The 21,470-nt window shown below is 46.1% G+C and overlaps 1 protein-coding gene across 17 annotated transcripts in view; it reads right to left on the minus strand.

Moving 5' to 3' along the window:
• The window catches only part of FHOD3 (formin homology 2 domain containing 3), a 415,178-nt gene that overhangs the window by 85,061 nt on the left and 308,647 nt on the right, over positions 1-21,470 (minus strand). For 6 of the 17 annotated variants that reach the window (XM_036321008.1, XM_036321016.1, XM_036321013.1 and 3 more), the window contains exons 11-15: positions 18,059-18,160; positions 14,282-14,617; positions 13,571-13,645; positions 9,635-9,748; positions 1,181-1,315 (exon numbers count right to left, since the gene is read on the minus strand). In XM_036321008.1, the coding sequence (XP_036176901.1) occupies positions 1,181-1,315; positions 9,635-9,748; positions 13,571-13,645; positions 14,282-14,617; positions 18,059-18,160 (762 nt within the window). The remainder of the gene's footprint in view (positions 1-1,180; positions 1,316-9,634; positions 9,749-13,570; positions 13,646-14,281; positions 14,618-18,058; positions 18,161-21,470) is intronic. The other 11 variants (XM_036321019.1, XM_036321015.1, XM_036321014.1 and 8 more) reach the window with 5 other exon arrangements.

Raw genomic sequence — 21,470 nt, forward strand, 5'->3', positions numbered from 1 at the left:
GGAGAGAAATGAAAAGAAGAATATAGAAGCTATAGGAGAGGTGACTGGGAAGATGAAGGGAGAGATACGGAGAAGGCAAGTAGGAAGGAGGGAAAGGAGGGAGCAAAGGATGAATGGAAGGAATGAGATGTGTAAGGACAGACTCGGCACGTGTTTTGCATTCCAAAAAGCACTGCAAAGCATGAAGCCCAGGGGAGGGGAGTGACTGGAGGTGAGGATGGGAGAACAGGTAACCTGGCTGAAAACTGAGCAACACTGGACTAAGCAGCCACACAGGCTAAGACTTGGAACCTGGCGTGGGCTCCACACAGGGACATATTCTTGGAGCTGAACAGAGACCAGGAGATTGGGGGACAATGCCCTGGGAGTAATCAGCACAATGACCTTTCTTTACCCTGTAGGGGAAGATTATTGGTTTTATTTAAAAATTAAAGATTGCTACCGGGAACAAAATGCAAACCAGAAAGTGAAAAAAACATTTTCTTTTAGGCATCCAATAGAATATGAATAAAACATGAATAGTTTAGGGGGAAATAGCAAGTTAATTTAAGACAATTAGGTTCTCTAGCCTTATTTTATTTTTTACTAAAATTAGTTCAACTTTATCTTTTTTAAAAATAAGTTTTACATAGGGTAATGTTTTCTGGTTATTCTGCCTTACTTTTTACTTTTTTAAATTTGTCTTTATTGTTGAAAGTATCACAACAATACTTTGTGTGTTTGTCCCCTTTGTGTGTTTTTTTCCTCATTGATCCCCTCTACCCTGCACCCACCCCACCCAGGTCTTCACCACACTATTGTGTATGGGTTATTCATATCTATATATACAAAAGCCTAAGCAACCATTACAACTGAATGACCAGAACATCTGGTCAGCCAGTTGCTATGATGTGCACTGACCATCAGGGGGCAGATGCTCCACGCAGGAGCTGCCCCCTGGTGGTCAGTGCGCTCCCACAGCCAACTTCCCACAGCCAGCCAACCTCCCACAGCCAGCCAACCTCCCACAGCCAGCCAACCTCCCCGGGTCCTTCTCCCCGTCTGGCAGGCCCCATCCAGCTGGCCCTGTCTGGCAGCCGGCAGGCCCTAACTCTGTAACACCATTATTAATCATACAGAGCTGTGAAAGCAGGCACTTTCATGTCAATTCATTATCTTAGAAATCGGAAAATCCTCTTACCTGAACTTGTTCCTTTCTTCCCGTTCTATTCTCTGCAACCTTTCTTCTCTCTCCTGCCGCCGCCTCTCTCTCTCGGCTGCCAGGGACTCCTGGTGCTGCCTAAAGGATGATGTGAGAAGACCACTCAGTGATGACCTAAAGGTATAATGAGTTCATGTTTTAGTGGGTTGGCCTACGATTAAAGGTACTGAAATAGGAATCGATCAGACCGTGGTTAGAACTGAGGGTCCGCCGGAAGCTAGGGAATGCTTGGGGAAAATCCCCGAGCGTCTCAGGTCTTCTGTTTCAGGCTCTCCATCTCTAAGTGGAGGTAAGTAACCTGCCACAGACACTGGGAGGACAAAATGGTGTCGTGTATAAAATACTAAGCATTCTGCACAGCGAAGAAACCATCCACTAAAGGAAAAGGCAACCTAGAGAATGGGAGAAAGTATTTGCAAATCATATATATAAGAAGGGGCTAACATCCAAAATGTATAAAGAGCTCGTATAACTCAACAGAAAAAAAAGAAAAAAGAAAATTGGGTAGATCTGAACCGACATTTCTCCAAAGAGGACATACAGATGGCCAACAGGTACATGAAGAGATGCTCTGCATTTCTAATCATGAGAAAAATGCAAACCCCAAGAAACAGGCAACTTTTCCCCATCCCCATTGTTGCCATTCTGGGACATCTGCCATCCGAGACAGGACCTTGATTCCAGGCTTCCACGTGCTTTCTCTGCAGCCTGCCACACGCTGTCGGTGAGAACCGAGCCTCCCCACCATGGGAGGGCACGGCTGGGCTCCCACAGCTGCTGTGGAGACGGGCCCCACATGCAACCTCACCTTACTATGTTGGCTCACGCATCAAGCATGAAGCTGCTCTTCCAGGCGTGGCTGGCATTACACTCTGGCCTGTCCACTGGCCCTTCTGCAGGCTCCTGCCCCAGGCATGCAGCAATTCCTGCCCCTTCCCTCTTACTCTCCACCCTCCTGGCCAAGACCATGTGAGTCCTTCAGCAGAACTCACCCAACTCCATGTCCACCCTGTTTGGCTTCATAATTAAACCATTCCCCTGGCAGCTTCCAAAAGCACCATCGCCACCAGCACCTCATGTCCTACGGTTTCCAGGCTTTACTGGCCCAGACTGAGGCCCATCCTTTCCATCTTCTCACTTCCTCTCCACTGCAGGCCAGCTTTCCCCTCCCTTGTGCACTTACCTCTGCTCTAAACACCAAGCTTCTCCCAAACACAGTCTCCCATGGATCTCAGGACCATATTTTAAGGAAGATGTAAACTCACTCTATTCTCTCATCTCCCTCTTTACCTTCCCTCCTGCACATACTCTCACCTGCCCACTGGGCAAACCTAGAGGCAAACTGCAAGTTGGCTTATGTTAGAGACTCAGTTTCCCAGACTTCTCACCAGAGATGTCCCTTGGGAGGATGGGCCATCTGTGCCTGACTCCTCTCCCTCCAGCTTGTCTACGAAGGAAGGTTCATCACGGTGTTTACTACAATGGGAACTCCCTATGTGCAGATGGTGTGCTTTTCTTCTGTTTCTGCGGCTATAGGTGACCCTCATGACATCAGGGGTAAGGTCGGAATGGATCAGTGTCAGGTTCCCATGCCAAGAACAAAGTTGGCACATTGTGAGCACTCAGTATTTTCTGAATGAAATATATGAGTAATATTTGTGACTGTGTGTGTGTGTGTGTGTGTGTGTGTGTGTGTGTGTGTTTAGCCCCAAGGGCCAGGTTTTCAGCTGTCACTGGCTACAATGGCATTGTTTACTGGCATTGTTCAAAGGTTACTGAATGAGAAAGAGGAGGAGGGGTACCTATCTACCATTCTAAGTGTGTGTAACTATCTACACACCAAATTTATTCCCAATTCAGTCTCTTCCATTATACCACTAAAGCTTCTCACTCATTGCTGGGCTTTGAGGTAAGGAGTGGGGAACTGAGAAAAAGAACAAATATCAGGAACCCAGGAATACATTTTCTGAAAGAAGAAATCTCCCTCTTTTTGCTCCGTAACCGTTATACACCACCAGTGCAAAACCACTGTAGCCAATGACAACTGGAAAGCTGGCCATCAGGGGCCGTGACACAGCTAGGTGATGGCACAGGGTTCAGCTTACAGCACCAATGAGCTGTACCGTCTCCAGCTCTGCGGGTGTAGGAATTCTGGTCTGTGATAGTTGCACTTTCTTGTTACAGATCTCACCAAATGCTAAGTGTCACACATGCTGCTTTCGCTTCCAAACAGAATTATAATACACACCTATTACGGTTGCTCTGTACATCCTTTAGGTAAATAGGGTGAGAGAACTGTCTAGTTAAAAAAATCCAATTCCACTTCCCAAAGGAAGAAAACTCACGTGTTTGTTCGCCTGGTTATTGGCAAAGTGGTACAGGGCAGGGCAGGGCAATGAGCAGGAGGCTGGGGAATCGCATGCAAGAGACAGAAAGGGCTGCTTGCTGCCTGAGCGTAAGAGCCGTAAAGGCAGAAAACAGGGAAAGTGGGAACAGCACAAAGTGCGCTCTGCAAAAGCAAAACATTTCTCCACACTTCCAGTGAACATGGATGCTCCTAAGCATTGTCCTGTCTGTTTCAATAAAGATTTCCCCCAAATCGTCTAACCAAATGACCAGTCCAGGAAGTTGAAGCATTTTCATCCTGTGGCTTTGTGGGACCCTGGTTCACTGCCACGGACCCCTGGAGGTTGTGAACCCCAAGAAACAAATGGATAGACACATAAGGATTCAAAGGGCTGAGAGCTGACATAGCGGAACCTGGACCCAAGAGGATGTTCATTCTGGCTGAAGAAGTCAGAGCCTCTGACAGGATGGGTGGGTCTTAGAGGATGCCACGGAATCGACCAAATGGAGAAAGGAGGAAGCTAGCCACGGGGCAGAGCACATACGAAGAAAGGGGCCTCAGGAGAGCCTGCTGTGTTCACGGAACATTCCCGGGGGGCTAAAGGACAGGGAGGTGGGGGGAAAGCTGGAAGACACATACAGGACCCAAACATGAAGCGTCCTCCAAGCGATGGTAACCAGCTGGGCTGTGTCCATAGGCAGTTGGGAGTCATTCAAGGTTTCTAAGCAGGAAAAGTCACCTGCTCAGATGTGCATTTCAGAAAGGATAGAAGACATACACCACTGCAATACAGAGTCTGGGCATGACGTAGGTCTGGAACTAAATCTGTGGTCGTAGGAACGATGAGGAGGAGTCAGATTCAAAATACATGTGGGAGGAAGAATCTCTAGCATCTGTTAGGCGCCCACAGGCAGAGGGCTGAGCCAGAGCCCTTGGTTCCCAACGCCCACAGTTGTTACATAAAACTGCCATCAGGGAGCCAGACCCTATTGTAAACTCACTCTGTCAACTGACCGGTGCTTCTCCTCTGCACTTTGGATGTAACACGATCAATTAATCAGGACCACATTGTGCCTTACAGGAACTCCTTGTCTGTAACGAGATTGCTATCGGGGAGTAGCAGCCGCCAAAGGGGGGCAGGGGGGCCTGCTTGCTGTGCAGCTCAGCACAGGCTCGTGGCTTCTTTGAACGGTAGGAAATCGTCCGCATTGATAGCCTTTATTTCCTGCTGGCCGTAATGAACTGGGTACCATTAACTGTGATCACACAAAAAGGCATGATTTTATCCCATCTTCCGTGCTTTTTCCCAGTGATTTTTAAAAATATACTTTGATCAATTTAAAAGAAAAAGTTTACCTACAGCCCCATTGGACAGTGGGGCTCTTGACTCCACTGACACGAAATTTAAAAAGTATTGTGTAGCCCAGCCAGCATGGCTCAGTGGTTGAGTGTCGACCTATGAACCAGGAGGTCACGGTTCAATTCTCAGTCAGAGCATATGCCCAGGTTGCAAGTGCGATTCCCAGTGTGTGTGTGGGGTGTGTGTGTGTGTGTGTGTGTGTGTGTGTGTGTGCAGGAGGCAGCTGATCAAAGATTCTCTCTCATCATTGATGTCCCTATCTCTCTCTCTCTCCCTCTTCCTTCTTCTCTGAAGTCAATAAAAATATATTGAAAATAAATAAATAAATAAATAAATAAATAAAAAGTACTGTGCAGATCAAGTGATGGACCACAGCCAACAAGTATTTGGGATCCAGACAAACACATGGGTCATATATTTGAAAAAAGCGATGATCTGAAAACCAGACAAGTAGAACCTCAAGGCACAGGGAGATACTAGTGGAGGAAGAAATGATAAAAGCCAAAGTCAACTAGAAGGGGAAGACAAAACACACAGAGAACAGACAGTCACATGGAGGAGGAAGTCGGGATGAAGACACAGGTAGCAGCAAATTCACTCAGGGCCGTCGTCAGCAGTCCTGCCACGCAAGTAAGAACTACAAGAGCTAACATCCCTGAAAAGAGGTAGAAACACATGGACACAGACACCATCATTCTGAGGGAGGAGTGACCACACCAGTGTACAAGCAGGTCACAGGGAGTGAGGTCCCACAAGGGGGAGTTTGGGCTGGAAGGAGAAGCCAGCACTCAGCACCACAGGCTCTCATGCTCCTAGTCTTAGCTCCTTGGTCCCAGCTTCCCCACACATTCTCGGGCTCTTTATCCCAGCCACCAATTTCTGCAAAGGCCCACAAGATGGAGATGTCCCCGCAGGGATGGGAAGAGAATGCCATCTGCCTTTCCCAACTTCCAGAAACCACAAATTCATGTGCTGTGATTACTGTTTGCTTGCTTGCTTGTTTCATTTGAATACTTGACCGTGAATGGTTCAACTATTCCTGTAATTATGCTTCCCTTTAACAAGAAAACATTTAGAACTTTTCCACTCAAAAAGTACATTTTTCAAAATTGAAGCATTTTAAAAGTCAGCCTTCATTACACGGTTGCATCTTGTATCCCTGAGGGCCTTTGCAAATAATCTGGTTTTCCTATTTTGTTTCGGCATAATTCAAGTTCAATGTCATGAAAACTAGTGCTATACTCTCTCTTTCTAAAAGAGAGCCCTCCCTATAAAGGAAGCTGTGATAGCAGATGTGGAGAGGGATTGGTTTTGATTCCCCTGTTTTGACTTAGTTTTGTATACTGTTTCTTCAGTTCCTTCCTTTCTGGGTCAGTTTATCATTCCACGTTTTATTAACATCCAACCCACTGACATGCTTGGGGAGACTCTGGGAAACTCCAAGTGCAGACTGATGCTCAGGCGTCATGTCCAAGGCGGCCGGCCTGCCCCAAGGGCTGCTTTAGTTGGCCCGGTTTTCCCCGACTTCTGAGAAGAGAGTCTTCTTTCCAAGTCAAGGGAATGAAGTCCTAGAGTCCCGAGTACTGCATGGGGCCCTGGCACACGTTAGTAGTCAGGGGTGTGCTACCAGATGTGGGTTCTCATCGCAAAAATGCAACTATTGTTCATAACAGTTCAATGTCTTTCCTAAGAAAAAATTTTTTCTTTTTGATTTCAATAAAATATGGATATGTGAAACATTTCAACAATAAATCTTATGCATTCCACTGAAGAATACACCTCAGTCAAAACAATCATAGATCTCCATAAGGCAAAAAAATTCTCACAGATGTGAAAAGAGATTATGGGTGACATGCAAAGAATCCAGTTGTTAAAAAGAAAAAAGAAAACATTAAATTATACATAAACACACATCATAAATGCACCTGGCATAATATGCTTGGGTGATGGAGCACAAATGGGATTTGGAGTTGAGAACCCCTCTTATTTGTCTCTTGTTACAGTCACAAAGCATAAGCCAACAAGGTGAGAGTAAGAAGGGATGATGCAGCCAGGCCTGATGGTTTCATGGTCTTAATAATGAAAATGCATGTCCAATGTTTCATATGATTCATCACAGGGTTTTTCAAAGCCACAGACCGTGAGAGTTGAAGACACATGCAAATGGAAAGAAGCAATAGACCCTCTGAAGCTACTTTACTCACTGGTGGATCCATTGGATGGCAAAGGTGCTGAATTTCCTGTGCAGAAATACACTGTGAAAGGGAACAGGCAGCTGGGAAGGGGCTCCTGCCACTGCTGTCCCCAGGGACCAGGTCTTGGCACACAGGCTCCCAAAGGGATTTCATCCAGCGCCTTCTTCACACTGAGGACCGTGGAGCCATCTCCCCGGGTGTCAGATGCCTCACACCTTGCATGTCCCAGGCTGGACATCTCCACCCTCCATCTGCTCTTCCTCCAGGATCTTCTGTCTCAGTTCCTTGCTTCTCACACCCACATGCAAACCTGACCCCTCACTCTCTTTGTTTTCCATGCTCCCACCCTCCTGGTGGCAGCCAAGTCTGCCCAAATTCACTTCTCCCCACAAGCCCCTGGGTCACTGGCCTTCTTGGTCATGGTCACCTCTCTCAGACTTGGAGGCAATCTTGCCCCTTTAGGTGCCATTCGTTGATGTGTTAGAGGACATTGCCAGCTACTTCCAAACCTGAATAGCCCTGTGGCCTCAGGATAAAGACCAACATCCTCTCCAGGACAATCAAGGTGCTCCTGGATCCAGCCCTACTCTTCCTTCTCTAATTTCTCCCCCAGGAGACACTCAGCCAGATCAAAAAAGGAAGAAAACACAGACAGGAGTCCTTTAGGAGCCAGCACCCCTGGACCTTCCAGCTTAAACCTGACCTGGGTCTCTAGGAGTTAGAAAGAGGGTGGAGATCAGGGCTTCACCTTTAGGACCAGGGAGGAACTTCCCCTAAGCCCAGGACTTTGGAAATTTGCAGACCTCCTGTCCTTATAACTTCTCACCTTCAAGGACCTCCAAACAGTTCCCCAACCAATGAGTAGGCAATTCACCCAATTACCCAGCATTGGCTGCCGCTCTGCTGTGGCCAGAGTTGGGTACTGTGGAGGACACAGCACGGAATGGATCCTGCTGCCCACTCCCGAGGAGCTGGCAGCCTCACAGGTGTGAGATGTCTCCTATAAGATGGGTCAGGCTCTCATATTCCTCACTTTGGCCCCAAATCCTCCATCCCATGTGACAAGGATCTTCTTTATTAGTGACCTCTCTGGGAGCACAGGTAACCTCAGCTGACCCCAAGAAGAAGTGCCCCAGGGTAAAGGGCAGAGGGTGTCTTCAGGGTAATCACCTTGTGACCTCATTTCCAAGACCTAATTGAGCCTGAAGATGCCCAGGCCAGGGCCACATTGGGCTGTGGAACCTGAGAGTTTGACAACCTGGGGCTTACATAGCATCTTAGAAATTAACACTGAGGGGTGGCCGGGCAAACCACATTGGACAGCCCTTTTTCCCGGGGCTGTGAGGTCTTGCCTGCTCCACATCCTGACCAAATCTCTCATGACCAACAGCACTTGGCCAAACATACCCTCTGATACACAGGAGAAGACCAGAATGCGGCACATACATCGAATGTGTTTCAGATTCAGGATTTGCAGCAAATGACCCCGGGGGCATCATTCCTGTCTAGATTTCTGACCAATCATGAGTGGTGGACATTATACCCCATCACCACACATTGTCACTTCCCATGGGACCCACACAGGGGCAGGGAGTTCACAGAGCACTTTCACCTGTACCTTTCATCTGTTCATCAAAACCACCCTCTAAGCTTGTGGGTCGCGAACAATGAAAATACATCCAGCATATCAGATATTTACATTATGATTCATAACAGTAGCAAAATTACAGTTATGAAGTAGCAACAAAAATAATGTTATGGTTGGGGGTCACCACAACATGAGGAACTGCATTAAAGGGACGCGGCATTAGGAAGGTTGAGAAACACTGCCTAACATAAGGGTTGGCAGAATTGGCATTTTACCCTTAGGATGCAATAACTTTCCAGTGAGTTGGGGCCCTAGCCAGTGTTCTCTAACTCAGCACTCTTGCCATATAAGGGTAACTGTTTTCAACTGTTCTAAAATTACAGGTCCTACCTACCCTTCCCTTGTGAACACATCCTTGTGCAATCAGGAGTAAGAGTAAGGTAATTTCTGGTGGTCTAATACTCCTGCCAAGTTAAATTCCTTCCCTGGACCCATACAATTCTTTTCTCTTCTGGTAGGTTCTGGGTTAATTACACAACACCTTAATGGGCCCACTAACGATGTACACAGAATTAATCATTCAGAGGTGAAAATTGATGTGCGTAAGACAAATTGCAGAGCTTACGCTAGATCTAGAATAGCTTTTGAGGGGTGAATCAAATCATTTACATTTAAATGTTTTGGAAAAATAATTCTATACTTTCCATGGAAAGTGGGTAGGGAGATGAGATAATAATAACAAAATATCTCCAATAAAATATTTACTTACTAAATACTGTGAAAGAAAGAAAACAGTCTTGCCTGTGGACTATATTCTGGAAAGGAAAATACTGCAGATTATACTTTCACTGACACTTTTCCATTAGGCACTCTTCATCAAATGGATCCCCTTTATGTGAAGACAGTGAAGCTATCAGAATGCTCCCTATAAGATAAGACCCACCTGTCCAGCCTGGGCTCCTGGGGGGTTGGAAGAGATGATGTAGAAGCGGTGGGCACAGCGGATCCAGACGAAGGTCTTGAAGAGTGATAAGAGTGGTTGCCAAAGTTGTTGTATCTAAAGAGTGCAGAGAATTAAGTTGGGAGCAAAGGGAGACAGAGAAATGAGTACAAGTCAGTAAATAAGGAATTGCAAATTATCTTAAATTTTCCAAGAGAAACAGGTCTGGAAATGCTAACACTGTCAGTGATTGCACTAACACACACACACACACACACACACACACACACACACACACACACACAAATTTACTGTTTTGTTTTGTTTATTTCTCATTAGAGATGGTTCCCAAAGTCCAAACCCATTAAGCAGCAGGATTCTGACAAAGGGTTTAATAAGGCACTCATATACAGTCAATCTATTTGCTAACATAAATTAGAATCCAAATTATTTTCATTTGAATCATGAAGAGTTTTCTTGCCTTTCCAGTGGTACAATTAGCATTAAATCCATTCAAGATTGGTAGAAAATGCCAGATGATTGGCTAAAGAAACATCTGATTAAAAATTCTGCTTTAGGTATTTCTGAATCAATTTCGTTCATTAGATATAATCTCATTGTGTGGCTGGTGACGAAGAATAAGATGTCCCTGAGGCTTCTGGGTTAGCCTGTTGCTAAAAGGTGCAAGTGTCTATGTTTTCATTCAATATTTCCCCAGGAATAACATTACAGCCATAGGTTTAAATGAGCTTTCATCATTTCACAATCATCTTTTATAAGTTTCAGGATTTGAAGAATTCTAGAGTTTTCTTTGTTTTTCAGAATAGATGCCCTTTAGCAGGCTGTATTTAGCCATCTTTACTCAGTGAATTCCCAGAACACAAACTAGCATTTGAAGCCCTTGCCTGGGGTAGACACTCACGATTAATTACAAATAACAAGATTCAGAGAACTTTGCCTCTCAAACTACTCAGCCACTCCTTCCCCTGAACCAGTTAGGGACCTTGTATTTGGGGATATGGGACCTCAAGGGCCATTTGTATTTGGATAGTTGGGACCTCAAGGGTCACTTTGATGTAAGTGCACAAAGACCTTCCTGCACACGCTGAGTCCAGCCCAAACTCTTGCCGACAGAAATCAGTACTAACCATTCTGGGAAGCAATTAGACCTCAATAAGATATCTTTTGACAGAGTAAGTCTACTTTTGGGGAGTTATCATAACCCTTATGGTTATTTATGTACAAAAAAATGTCATGCAGGGAACATTATGGAGATCATAGTGAAAACTGGAAACTACCCAACTAGCTAACAATGCAAGAATAGGTAAGAAAGTATGATATATTACTCATCAACGGAATATTATGCAACCATTAGAAGTTATTGCCAATTTTGTAAGTGATAACATGGGAAATGTATATATCTAAATGTTCATATCTACATATATATGTGGGCTGAATTAAAACATCAAGATATAATATACACTAAGTTTGATCACAACTTTGTGTAGAAAAAAGTGTAAAAAACAGATCATCTATTTTAAAAAGTGTAAGAGATAAAATGTCAGTTTTTCTTTTTTTAAAATATATTTTATTGATTTTTTACAGAGAGGAAGGGAGAGGGATAGAGAGTTAGAAACATCGATGAGAGAGAAACATCTATCAGCTGCCTGCTGCACACCCCCTAATGGGGATGTGCCCACAACCAAGGTACATGCCCTTGACCAGAATCAAACCTGGGACCCCTCAGTCCGCAGGCCAACGCTCTATGCACTGAGCCAAACCGGTTAGGGCAATGTCAGTTTTTCTTAATAAATTACACAATTATAATGAGAAATGAAGTATTTCCATTTCCCCAAATCTATCCTTGTTAAGTTCTGTGTGCTGGCTGTTTCCCGTACTTGCTTATTTGTTACCACATGTGAGGCCTGTGCTCAGTACCAGGCCTTCCGCCAGGCAGATGGGGACCCCGATCCACAGTGTTATTTCATCGTCTGCTCATTGCACACACCACCTTCGCAGGACTTGGTTTCTGGCGTTTATTTTCTCTTCTCTTAAAAAACCCCAACACTCTACATGTCCCACTGCTTCCCTGCCTGTTGATTTGATTTTTCAAGAAGATGCCCAAACCACAGGCCACAGAGAAGGCAGGAAAGCAAAGGATGAGGAGAATGTACAAAGATAGGAAGAAGCAGAGAAGGAAGAGCTCAGGAGCGAAGGAGAGGGAGAGAAGGGAGGAGGCAGCAAAAGGCGAGATGTGGTGGGAAGGAGGCTGCCCCCCAATTGGAGCTGAGTCCTTGGGGGGCCTTGCCCTGAGCTCAGGCTTCACCCTGGGTCCCAGCTGCCTGGACTCCCGGCTGGTTATTCTACGCAACTAAAACAAGTCCCTTCTGAACAAAAGTGGGCATCGGGTGGACTGTTTTAACAGGATTATTTTACTAAAATTATGTTTAAATGATGCTATGGAAATAAGACAAGCAAAATGCTTTCCCTCCTCCTTTGGTCTTTCTTATGGCGGGCAATTAATTCAAATACCTCACAGCCTGTCCAGTTTTGCTTCTTCATTTCAGAGAAACTAACTGGATCCTGCAATTCACTATTCAGTTTTCTTTTATTTTTCTAATTTTCAATGACTAACTGGTTGATCTCCAGTATAACCCGTTTAATTTCAGTCATCCACGAAAACCATCAGAAAATTAATGGGAACAAACAATATTTAGACAGTATTCAAATTCCTGTCAAATATTTAAAGATTATAAACTTTTCTCAGTTCAATCTAAGTCAGTTCTCATTCACAAACGTGGCTGCTTTTCGCAATTTCCATGTATATTCGTGTCATCAATTTATGTTTCTACTGCTCCCTCCCCCAAGGGCTGTAAGTGTAGTGAAGCTTGAAGACCAAGTTTGAGGAACCTGGGTCCCAGGAAAGCCCCATCAGAGGCTTTGAGACCATCACCAGAAAGTCCTGGATCGCCATCATGAGCAAACACCACCCTGCTGGGGGAAATGCGGTTGCCAAGATATTTTTATTCCAGTGAAGCGTACAGCTCTTAACTTGCACAGAGATCCTGTTCTCAGAGGGCATACAAGCCACGTTGGAGGCAATCCATACACATTGTGGGGAAAATGACAATAATCCAAGACTATTAAATCTGGAAGAGACTGGTTGGGAACTTGTAATTGGGAGATGTTTGAACTGGAATCCACAGACTCTTGGAGGCAGGGCATGGCCAGGTTAGGCCTGGGATTAGGAGTTGTGTCCATGAGTCCACAAAGGAGACAGAGGGACAGACTGCCTAAGAGAGGCCTATATGATGCACAGATTAAGACCAGGCTTTGGAGCAGGCTGCCTGGTGTGGAAACCACTCTCCACTTCTCCAGCCTCTCTGTGCCTCAGTTTCCTCTTTTGTAAATAAGGGCGAGCAATAGAACCTAGCTCTTAATGGTTAAGTGATACTTTAAAGCACCAATTTTATGGAAAGTACAGGGCCTGGCTCTTAATAAATGCTCAATAAATGTTAGCAATGATTATTATTATTCTAAGATGGGAGTGGCCACCAGCGTTAGCAGTAATTGATTTTGGACAATTGATTGCTCAAAATATACAATACTCTGTTCCCCATTCCCTTCTCTGCAGCAGTTTCCAATCCAGGTATCGGTGAAGGGCAGACACACAGGCAAGCTGACAGGCACTGCTGAAAATTCCCTGTGTAGTGTTGACTTACATACCTCTCTCCCCCTGCCCTCCTCTCCAATTTTTATAAGAATTATTGAAGTGTTCCTACTTTAAGTGATGTCATTGTATTAATGTCCATGAAGTGATTCCAACTGCAATAGTTTGCCATCTCATGGGAGGCTATGAGCAATCTTTGAAAGAAAAATGCATATTTAGAATAAAAACAAGAAAGCTATAGAAAAGGGAAAGGAAATAAAGACACCCACCTATTGGAAGAGAAAGACCGGAAGTGGTAAGGATCAGAGGCAGAATATGTGCTCAGATGGAGGGAGTCAGAGCCACTGTTAAAGGAAAGAGCGCCCCACTCAAAATGCTGCATGGGAAGCTGACTAAGTACTTTGCTGAATTCTGCAGGTCAAAAGGACCCAAGCCAGACAGGCGGGTGTGAGATGCATCGATTAGGTCAGACCACGCACAGTTTCAAACTTTACACTGAAAATCCATTTTTAGCCCAGTCAGGTGTGGCTCAGCAGCTGAGCATTGACCCAAGAATCAAAGGTCACAGATGTGATTCTGGGTCAGGGCACACGCCCAGGTTGCGGTCTTGATCTCCAGTGGAGGGCGTGCAGGAGGCAGCCGATCAATGATTCTCTCTCATCATTGATGTTTCTATCTTTTTCTCCCTCTCCCTTCCTCTCTGAAATCAATAAAAATATATATTTAAAAAAGAAAATGGGAAAAATTTCCACTTTTAGTAATTGTATTATTAATTTGAGCAGATGACACTTTTCTTGTGCATCGTGCCTAACTACTGGTAGGTATTTAGTGAGTGGTCAGGGAGTTAGTTCACGCCACAGCTGCGCTCTGCGCTAACCAAATCCACACAATCAGCAGAAGACAAGACAAGTGATGCGGTTAACAGGCTGTGCTTCCACCCCGGGTTAATCTCACGCGGGCGCCCACACAGGCTGATCTACCTGCTTTCCTTCTGGGCCTCGGCTTCCTTTTCCTTCGTGGATAAGGGTGAATCCTCAAAGTCATAGGAGAAGAGGTGGAAGGGGCTATGGGGCACATAGGGCAGCTTTTCTATGGTCTGCGATGCCTTCTGGGGGCCAGGTGTGGAGGTCCGAGAGGCAGGGGTGGGGTGAGGCAGCAGGGCAGGCACAGAGGACCCGCTGCCCCAGGGGCTCCCCCCTGCAGTGCTGGCTGGAAGCTGCTTTCCCTGCGAGGTGGAGGTGGCGCTGGAGGCAGGAGCGGAGGCTGGGCTTTCCTGCCCAGTGGGCTTCTGCTCTGAGGCAGGGCTGGCCTGGCTGCTGGCCCCACAGGGAAAAGAATTGAAGGGAGGGAAGGAAGGGAAGAAAGGAGATTCAGGAGAGAGAGAGAGAGAGAGAGAGAGAGAGAGAGAGAGAGAGAGAGAGAGAGAGAGCGCAAAAGTTAGCAAAGAGGAAAAAGCATGTACAAAGCCACTACTGCTATGGCCACTTACTTCAGGGTCCTGCTGAGCTCCTGGAACTGCAGCATAAAAGCCCATCACTGACGCTTTGGTTTGCTCAGTAATCCTGGGGCCCTGGGCTTGCCAATCTGGGAGGCAAGACCCACTGGGCCTATGGGCATACAAGCCTTTGGGAGAGGATTTAATGAAACCCCAAAGGCTCTTCTGCATCTGCCCTTAAGCCCTGCACCCCCCCCAGTCCCCCAGCCCCCCCACCCCCTCCACACACACACACACACACACACATTTCTCCCCACTGGCTGTGTTGGTACAATTTGAACCTCACTGCTTTGTCTTGGTCAAACAGAGTATCAGACCTCTTCCTAAAAAGCCTAGTCTTGAGGAAGTGATATCCTACAGCCCATACTTCACTCACTCCTTTCGTCCTTTCTTGAGAGCAGGTATGGATGAGAGAAAAGGGAAAGGGACGCCAGCAAGGAATGCAAAGAGCAGGAGGAGGGGCCGGTGTGCGGAGAGCACATTTTGTCCATTTCACACTTTCCCAGGGCCTCCTCAACTTGAAGAATTTGTGTTAAACTCTGCAGTTTTCAAAGCTATGGACCCTCTCCCAGAGAATCTCACTCCAGCCATGCCCATTTGGGAATGGGATATGGGCTGTTTTCTTTCCTACCTCAAATTCTGAGCTCCATCTACATATAAGGGCAGGGACATGCCAGTTGCCCTGGCTCGATGGGAAGGTGAGACCACACTGACATGCTCAGTGCAGGCCTGGCACGTGGTGGGCACACATAGCAGGCACACGTGATGGGTATGCATGGTGGGCACACACAGCAGGCACACGTGATGGGTATGCATGGTGGGCACACACAGCAGGCACACGTGATGGGTATGCCTGGTGGGCTCACACAGCAGGCACACGTGATAGGTATGCTTGGTGGGCACACACAGCAGGCACACGTGATAGGTATGCATGGTGGGCACACACAGCAGGCACACGTGATGGGTACGCATGGTGGGCACACACAGCAGGCACACGTGATGGGTACGCATGGTGGGCACACACAGCAGGCACACGTGATGGGTACGCATGGTGGGCACACACAGCAGGCACACGTGATGGGTATGCATGGTGGGCACACACAGCAGGCACACGTGATGGGTACGCATGGTGGGCACACACAGCAGGCACACGTGATGGGTACGCATGGTGGGCACACATAGCAGGCACACGTGATAGGTATGCCTGGTGGGCACACACAGCAGGCACACGTGATGGGTACGCATGGTGGGCACACATAGCAGGCACACGTGATAGGTATGCCTGGTGGGCACACACAGCAGGCACACGTGATGGGTACGCATGGTGGGCACACACAGCAGGCACACGTGATGGGTACGCATGGTGGGCTCACACAAAGAAGCAGCCAGCAGGAAGGAGAGGCAGGAAGACACCAAACCCACAGAAGTAAGCAGGATCTTCCCACCACTTTAAAGTCTAATAAGTTTGCACCAGGGAACAAATAGCATGCAGATTGATGTGAATTAACACTATGGTACTATCTAAATAGAGCCCTGGTGTTCAATATGCACACCTTATTTCCTAAAACTGAAAAACATGACTAGTGTCTGATCAAGGACACCCTCCAGCGTCAGGCATGATGTCAAAAACACTTCAGAGGGTCGGATAACAACCACCTACTGTGCAAACAATCCTATGTAAAGACAGCAAAATGTCAGCAGGGATGCCTTTGAAAGCTACCCATTCTGGCCACATTCTTCCATCTGGTCCATAGGTGCTGAACTATGTGAATCACTGAAGGTTGAAGGGTGTGTGTGTGTGTGTGTGTGTGTGTGTGTGTGTGTGTGTGTGTGTAGGGGGGTGGGGGACAGGACATGCACATTTCAGCACATAGGGAGCCATACCTGTATATTTATTGAGGGTCTACATAATTTCCTGTAACTAATTTTTCACCTCAAAGGGGACTGTCAATTAAACCTCCTCCCTTCCCAAAGCATCTGTAACTAAAAAGTCACTATCGCCAAGCGGGGCTCTCGGCATGAGCTAGGAGCTCTGATGAATGCCCACCTTTCTCGCCCTCTCATTCTGAAATGTCTGGCTCATTCTCTGTCACCAGGCCATTCCATTCCTCTCTCCATACCTGCTGGCTTCTTCCCAGTTATTTCCAAAGGGGAGAAGCAATCATTAGTTTGTCAGATCAGAGAGCATTCCATGACCCATGGGAATGGTGGGAGTCTAAGGGTGTCGAAGGGGCCTACATGAGAACTTTTATTTGTGCTGGTGACCTGGAGAATGAGGCCACAGCAGCAAAGAATCACATTGACTTTGAAGTTAGTAAGAGAATGATTTTACCCTAATTCATCCAAGATCCTTTTAATTTTGCTTTTTGTGGAAAAAAACTAACCGTAAAAGTGTCAATTTGCAGTATAGCCAATTAAGTGGAGGAAAAGAACATCTGCAAGGTGCCTATGTCTGTTACCACTGACTAAAGACAGAAAGAATGCACCGTGGAGAGATGAGCAGAGAACAGTAAACCCTCCAAAGGACCCTAGAGCTATGTTAGTTGTGCTGGGCATAAAAATAAATACTGAAAAAATTTTTCTATATTCTAGTGTGTCTCTTCCACAAAATACCACGTGCAGGCGCACATGTACAGTGCGATTGAAATTTCATGGCCCATGCGCAGAAGTCGGTATTTTGTGGAAGAGCCGGTATTTTGTGGAAGAGCCACACTCCAGGGGCCAAAGAGCCGCATGTGCCTCGCGAGCCATGGTTTGCCGAGCCGCAGTTTGCCAACCACTGCTCTAGTGGATAAAAAGTGTTCCTGTCCACTTTGATAAAAAGACAAACTTGCATCATTCACACAGTTGTTACCCACACATTTTAGCTAATATTGTACTGGTAAAATTAGTAGGAAGAAGGAAACACACATAATTATTTTTAGAACAGTGCTGAAAGGGTTAAAATTTTCTGTCAAGCTGACTGAGCCAAAGTACTGAATGAGGGAGGGAACAGTGGGAAGAAAACCAATTGGGTGAGTTTTCCACAAAGCCTGGTTAGGAAGGCTGTACTGGAGTGAAAAAATAAAGTTCTGTCATGAAAACATGCACGGTGATTTCTGCAGACTAATCACTCTGTGGCTCTGGGTATAGGGTCAGTAAAGGTTTGCTGGTGGGAGCTGGTGAGGAAGGGAGGAGACTACTGACAGGTGGCTGCAAACCATTCATTAGGAGGGAGCCTGGGACTTTTAGTGGGGGCCTGGGAGGGTCCAGCCCTTGGTACCTGTCCTTGCCCTGAGAGGGGGCATCATCCTCTCTCTCTTCCTCTGAATTGGGCTCCGTGACTGGCTGCTCCTCTTCCTCCTCCTCCTCCTCCTCCTCATCCCTGAGAAGAGGCCAGGAAAAGAGAAATGCACACAGAGACAAGATGGAGAAGTGAGATAAGCATTACAGACAAACAGGAAGATGAGGCAAAATCACTCCAGCTGGCTGAAATGAAAAGAGCACATTCAGTCTGTTAGGAGAAAGGAAGAGAGTTCTGAGATGGGGAAATTTCAATGTGGGGTGGAGATGCAATAACCGAGCACAGGCCAAATTTCTTTGTCAATTTGGCTGGATGCCACTGCCTTGCACCCCACCCGGGATTCAGAGCAGCTTCTGGCCTTGGCAGGACTCTTCTGTGGTTTTCCTCCTCCACACAGAGTCACGCAGGGAGTGCGTGGGGAGGCCCAGCTCCTGCAGCAAGCAGGGTCCTCACCTCTTCACTGCACCATTGTTGAGTAGAAACCACTGAGGGTCAGGCCACAGGGCACTGACCTCCATGGGCATCTATGGTTTTTGCATGTCACTCCCTCATTCTCAGTGAATGTGATTCGCAGGGGAAGGAAGGGAGGGCTGATCCACTTCAAGGGTAGATGTGAGGTCTAGGTGGAGTCAATCCATATCACCCCTGGGTTTCTCCTGGTGCCTTCAAAGTCTGGAGTCACCTATCATTTCTAGGGGAAGAAGGCTGCCTGTGAGTGAGGCTGACCCGAGAAAAGCAGAGCTGGAGAGAGAGAGAGAGAGAGAGAGAGAGAGAGAGAGAGAGAGAGAGAGAGAGAGAGAGAGAGAAGAGCAGCCCCCATGACAATTTAAAAACCTGGATCCAGTACTTTTACCTTACTAATGGAAGATGATAAATTCTCATTTTTGCTACAGATAGTTGAACGGGGGTTTTGCCCTTGCAGCTGAAAAGTACAGACTTTAAAACTGAATCATTACCCTCCTTTGGCCTCTAAATTTTGTCAACACCTGATTTATGTTACTGTCCACATGAAATACCTACCTGAGGCCATGTGGGCTTCTACATGCCTTGACAAAGGAATTGACTCCTGAGCTTCAGTGACCTTCACCTTTTTTCTCTTCAGCCCCTCACACACTGGTCCTTCTCACCATGACACTGGACTAGCCCGCTTGGGAAATCTGACCACAAGCCCCCATTCACCCAAATCTCTCATTCCACTCCTCCCACCATAACTTTTCTGCATTCTCATAGTGTCCTTTCTCTACTTTCTTTTTTTTCTTTTCTTTTTTCCTCTACTTTCTAAAGTAGATGCATCCATAGACCTGGCACTCCTTCAATGCTCCCTTCCAATTGCTTCCCTCCCCTACATTAAGTAGCACAGGTAAGCTTTGCTTCTTCTCCTCTCCATCTAAGAGGAATCCTACATGTCTAGCTTCTTTTGTCTACACTGTTATGTGCACTTGAAGATCATTTGTTCTCATTGCTACACAGCATTCCCTTATATGAATATGCCACAATCCAGTTATCCAATCTGCCATTGATGATAATCAGGTACTTTTCAGTTGGAAACTATGCCCAATGGAGCCTGAGGCCACTTTCCCTCAGATTGATCAGAAATTTGCAGGTGTTATTACGCTTAGTCTATCCAGAACCCACAGATCTCTATCCTGCCACCCAATAGGTCTCTCCTCTTTAAAACAAAACATGGAGCCTCTCCCTGCAAAATGACTTGATTTCACTTGCTTCCCCAGGTGGTGAAGTCATGTAGAAGCAAAGTCTGCTGGACCTGGAGAGGTTCAGAGCCAGGCTGCCTGGGTTGCACTCCATCACTTCCTGGTGTTTGAGCTTGAGCCCCACTTTCCTTATCCCAACAACGTACCTGCCTCCTAGGAGTAGTGCTTAATATGTAAAGCACTTTGAAAAGGTGTGGCATATAGTGAGCAAATCTGTTTGTTTTAGCTGTTAGCTCTCTCTATCATTACTGTCCTTTGGGCCCTCTGAAGAAATCTCTAACATCCCACCAGTGGATACTCAAAACTTTACTTGATTCAGTAAGGACGAGGACACAGTACTCTGCAAAGCATTCCACAGCACTGACAGCAACGCTCCCCCTTTTATAACTTCCACCTGTGTAAGCTCCGTCTTCCTGAGCCCTTTCTCTTGCATGTAGTTGTCCCACAGATGTTTGCAGAGGGCAATCCTGAGCTACTTCCCAACCTGGCTCCTCTTTAGGCTCAACATTTGATCCTGCAATAAATCTTCCCAGGTCTTGTGTGTATCACAGCTGTGCTATCAGGACCAAGGGAAGGCCCAAGGGCAGGCAGCACAATGATGCCCTGGGAGGGCCCACTTCCAGGATGCCCTATGGTCAAAGCACTGGCCTTGCCCTACAACCAAGCAGTGAAGAAGGAAATACCCTCTTGAAGAGCATAGGACTTTCTGTGCTTGCTTTTATTTAGTTTCATCCTATGATGAAATTAGTCAAACAGAATGATGTTTTATGTGATAATATTTAAGACTGAAGAATTAGTTCAAATAATTTACTTTTTCCCTAATTGAATTTTCTCTTAAAGTATACCTTAATTTTGTTTATATGTGTACTACAGAATTCTGGGGTCTTTGACACGTGGCTCTCAAATATCTCTAGGGGTGTTTCACTCATTTTTAATGATAAAGAGTTACTCCAGGGCACAGGGCTGTTCTGAACTCATCAGGTATTTTCCTTTTTACCATACACAGTCCCAAACTCCATGGAGGTCACACCTTTTACATTGGAAAAGCAAGAGGCCCAACCACCTGACCAATTCTGCAAGAGTCATTTTCCTTCAAAGACAACTTAACTTTCCCAAATGTCATGTCATTTGGCAAAATAATTGGTGCTATCTTGTAAAGTTAAACATTCGTATTATGAACCTGATTCATATCCCCTAGAAGTGGCATTGCCCGAAGGCAGTGGTTCTGAACCTGGGTGATCCTGTCCCCCTGGGAGACATTTTGGGTTGTCCAACCTAAGGATGGGGTGCTACTGTCACCTAGCAGCCTTAGATGTCATGACCTATAAGGCAAAAGACAGCCCCCACAACAAAGAAGGGCTTGGTCCAAAGTGTCACTAGTGTCAAAGCTGAGAAAAACTGCCTGCAATACAGAAGCACATGTGCGCCAGGACATGAGTCTAAGAACACTCGCAGAAACCATGTAATTGCCAAAAAATGGAAACAACCCAAATATGTACCAATAGGAAAAAGAATAAACTGTGGTATTCCAAACAGTGAACATGGATGACCTTCAGCTCCATGTGACTCTATGGATGAATATTAAGAGCATAATGTGAAGAAAATAAAACAAGTGTAAGAAGAAATATGTTATACTTTTTTATAAAGTTCCAAAAGGCAGAAGTGTATAATATATTGTT

This window comes from Myotis myotis, unplaced genomic scaffold (assembly GCF_014108235.1).
Source record: "Myotis myotis isolate mMyoMyo1 unplaced genomic scaffold, mMyoMyo1.p scaffold_m19_p_9, whole genome shotgun sequence".
NCBI classification, from domain to species: Eukaryota; Metazoa; Chordata; class Mammalia; order Chiroptera; family Vespertilionidae; genus Myotis; species Myotis myotis.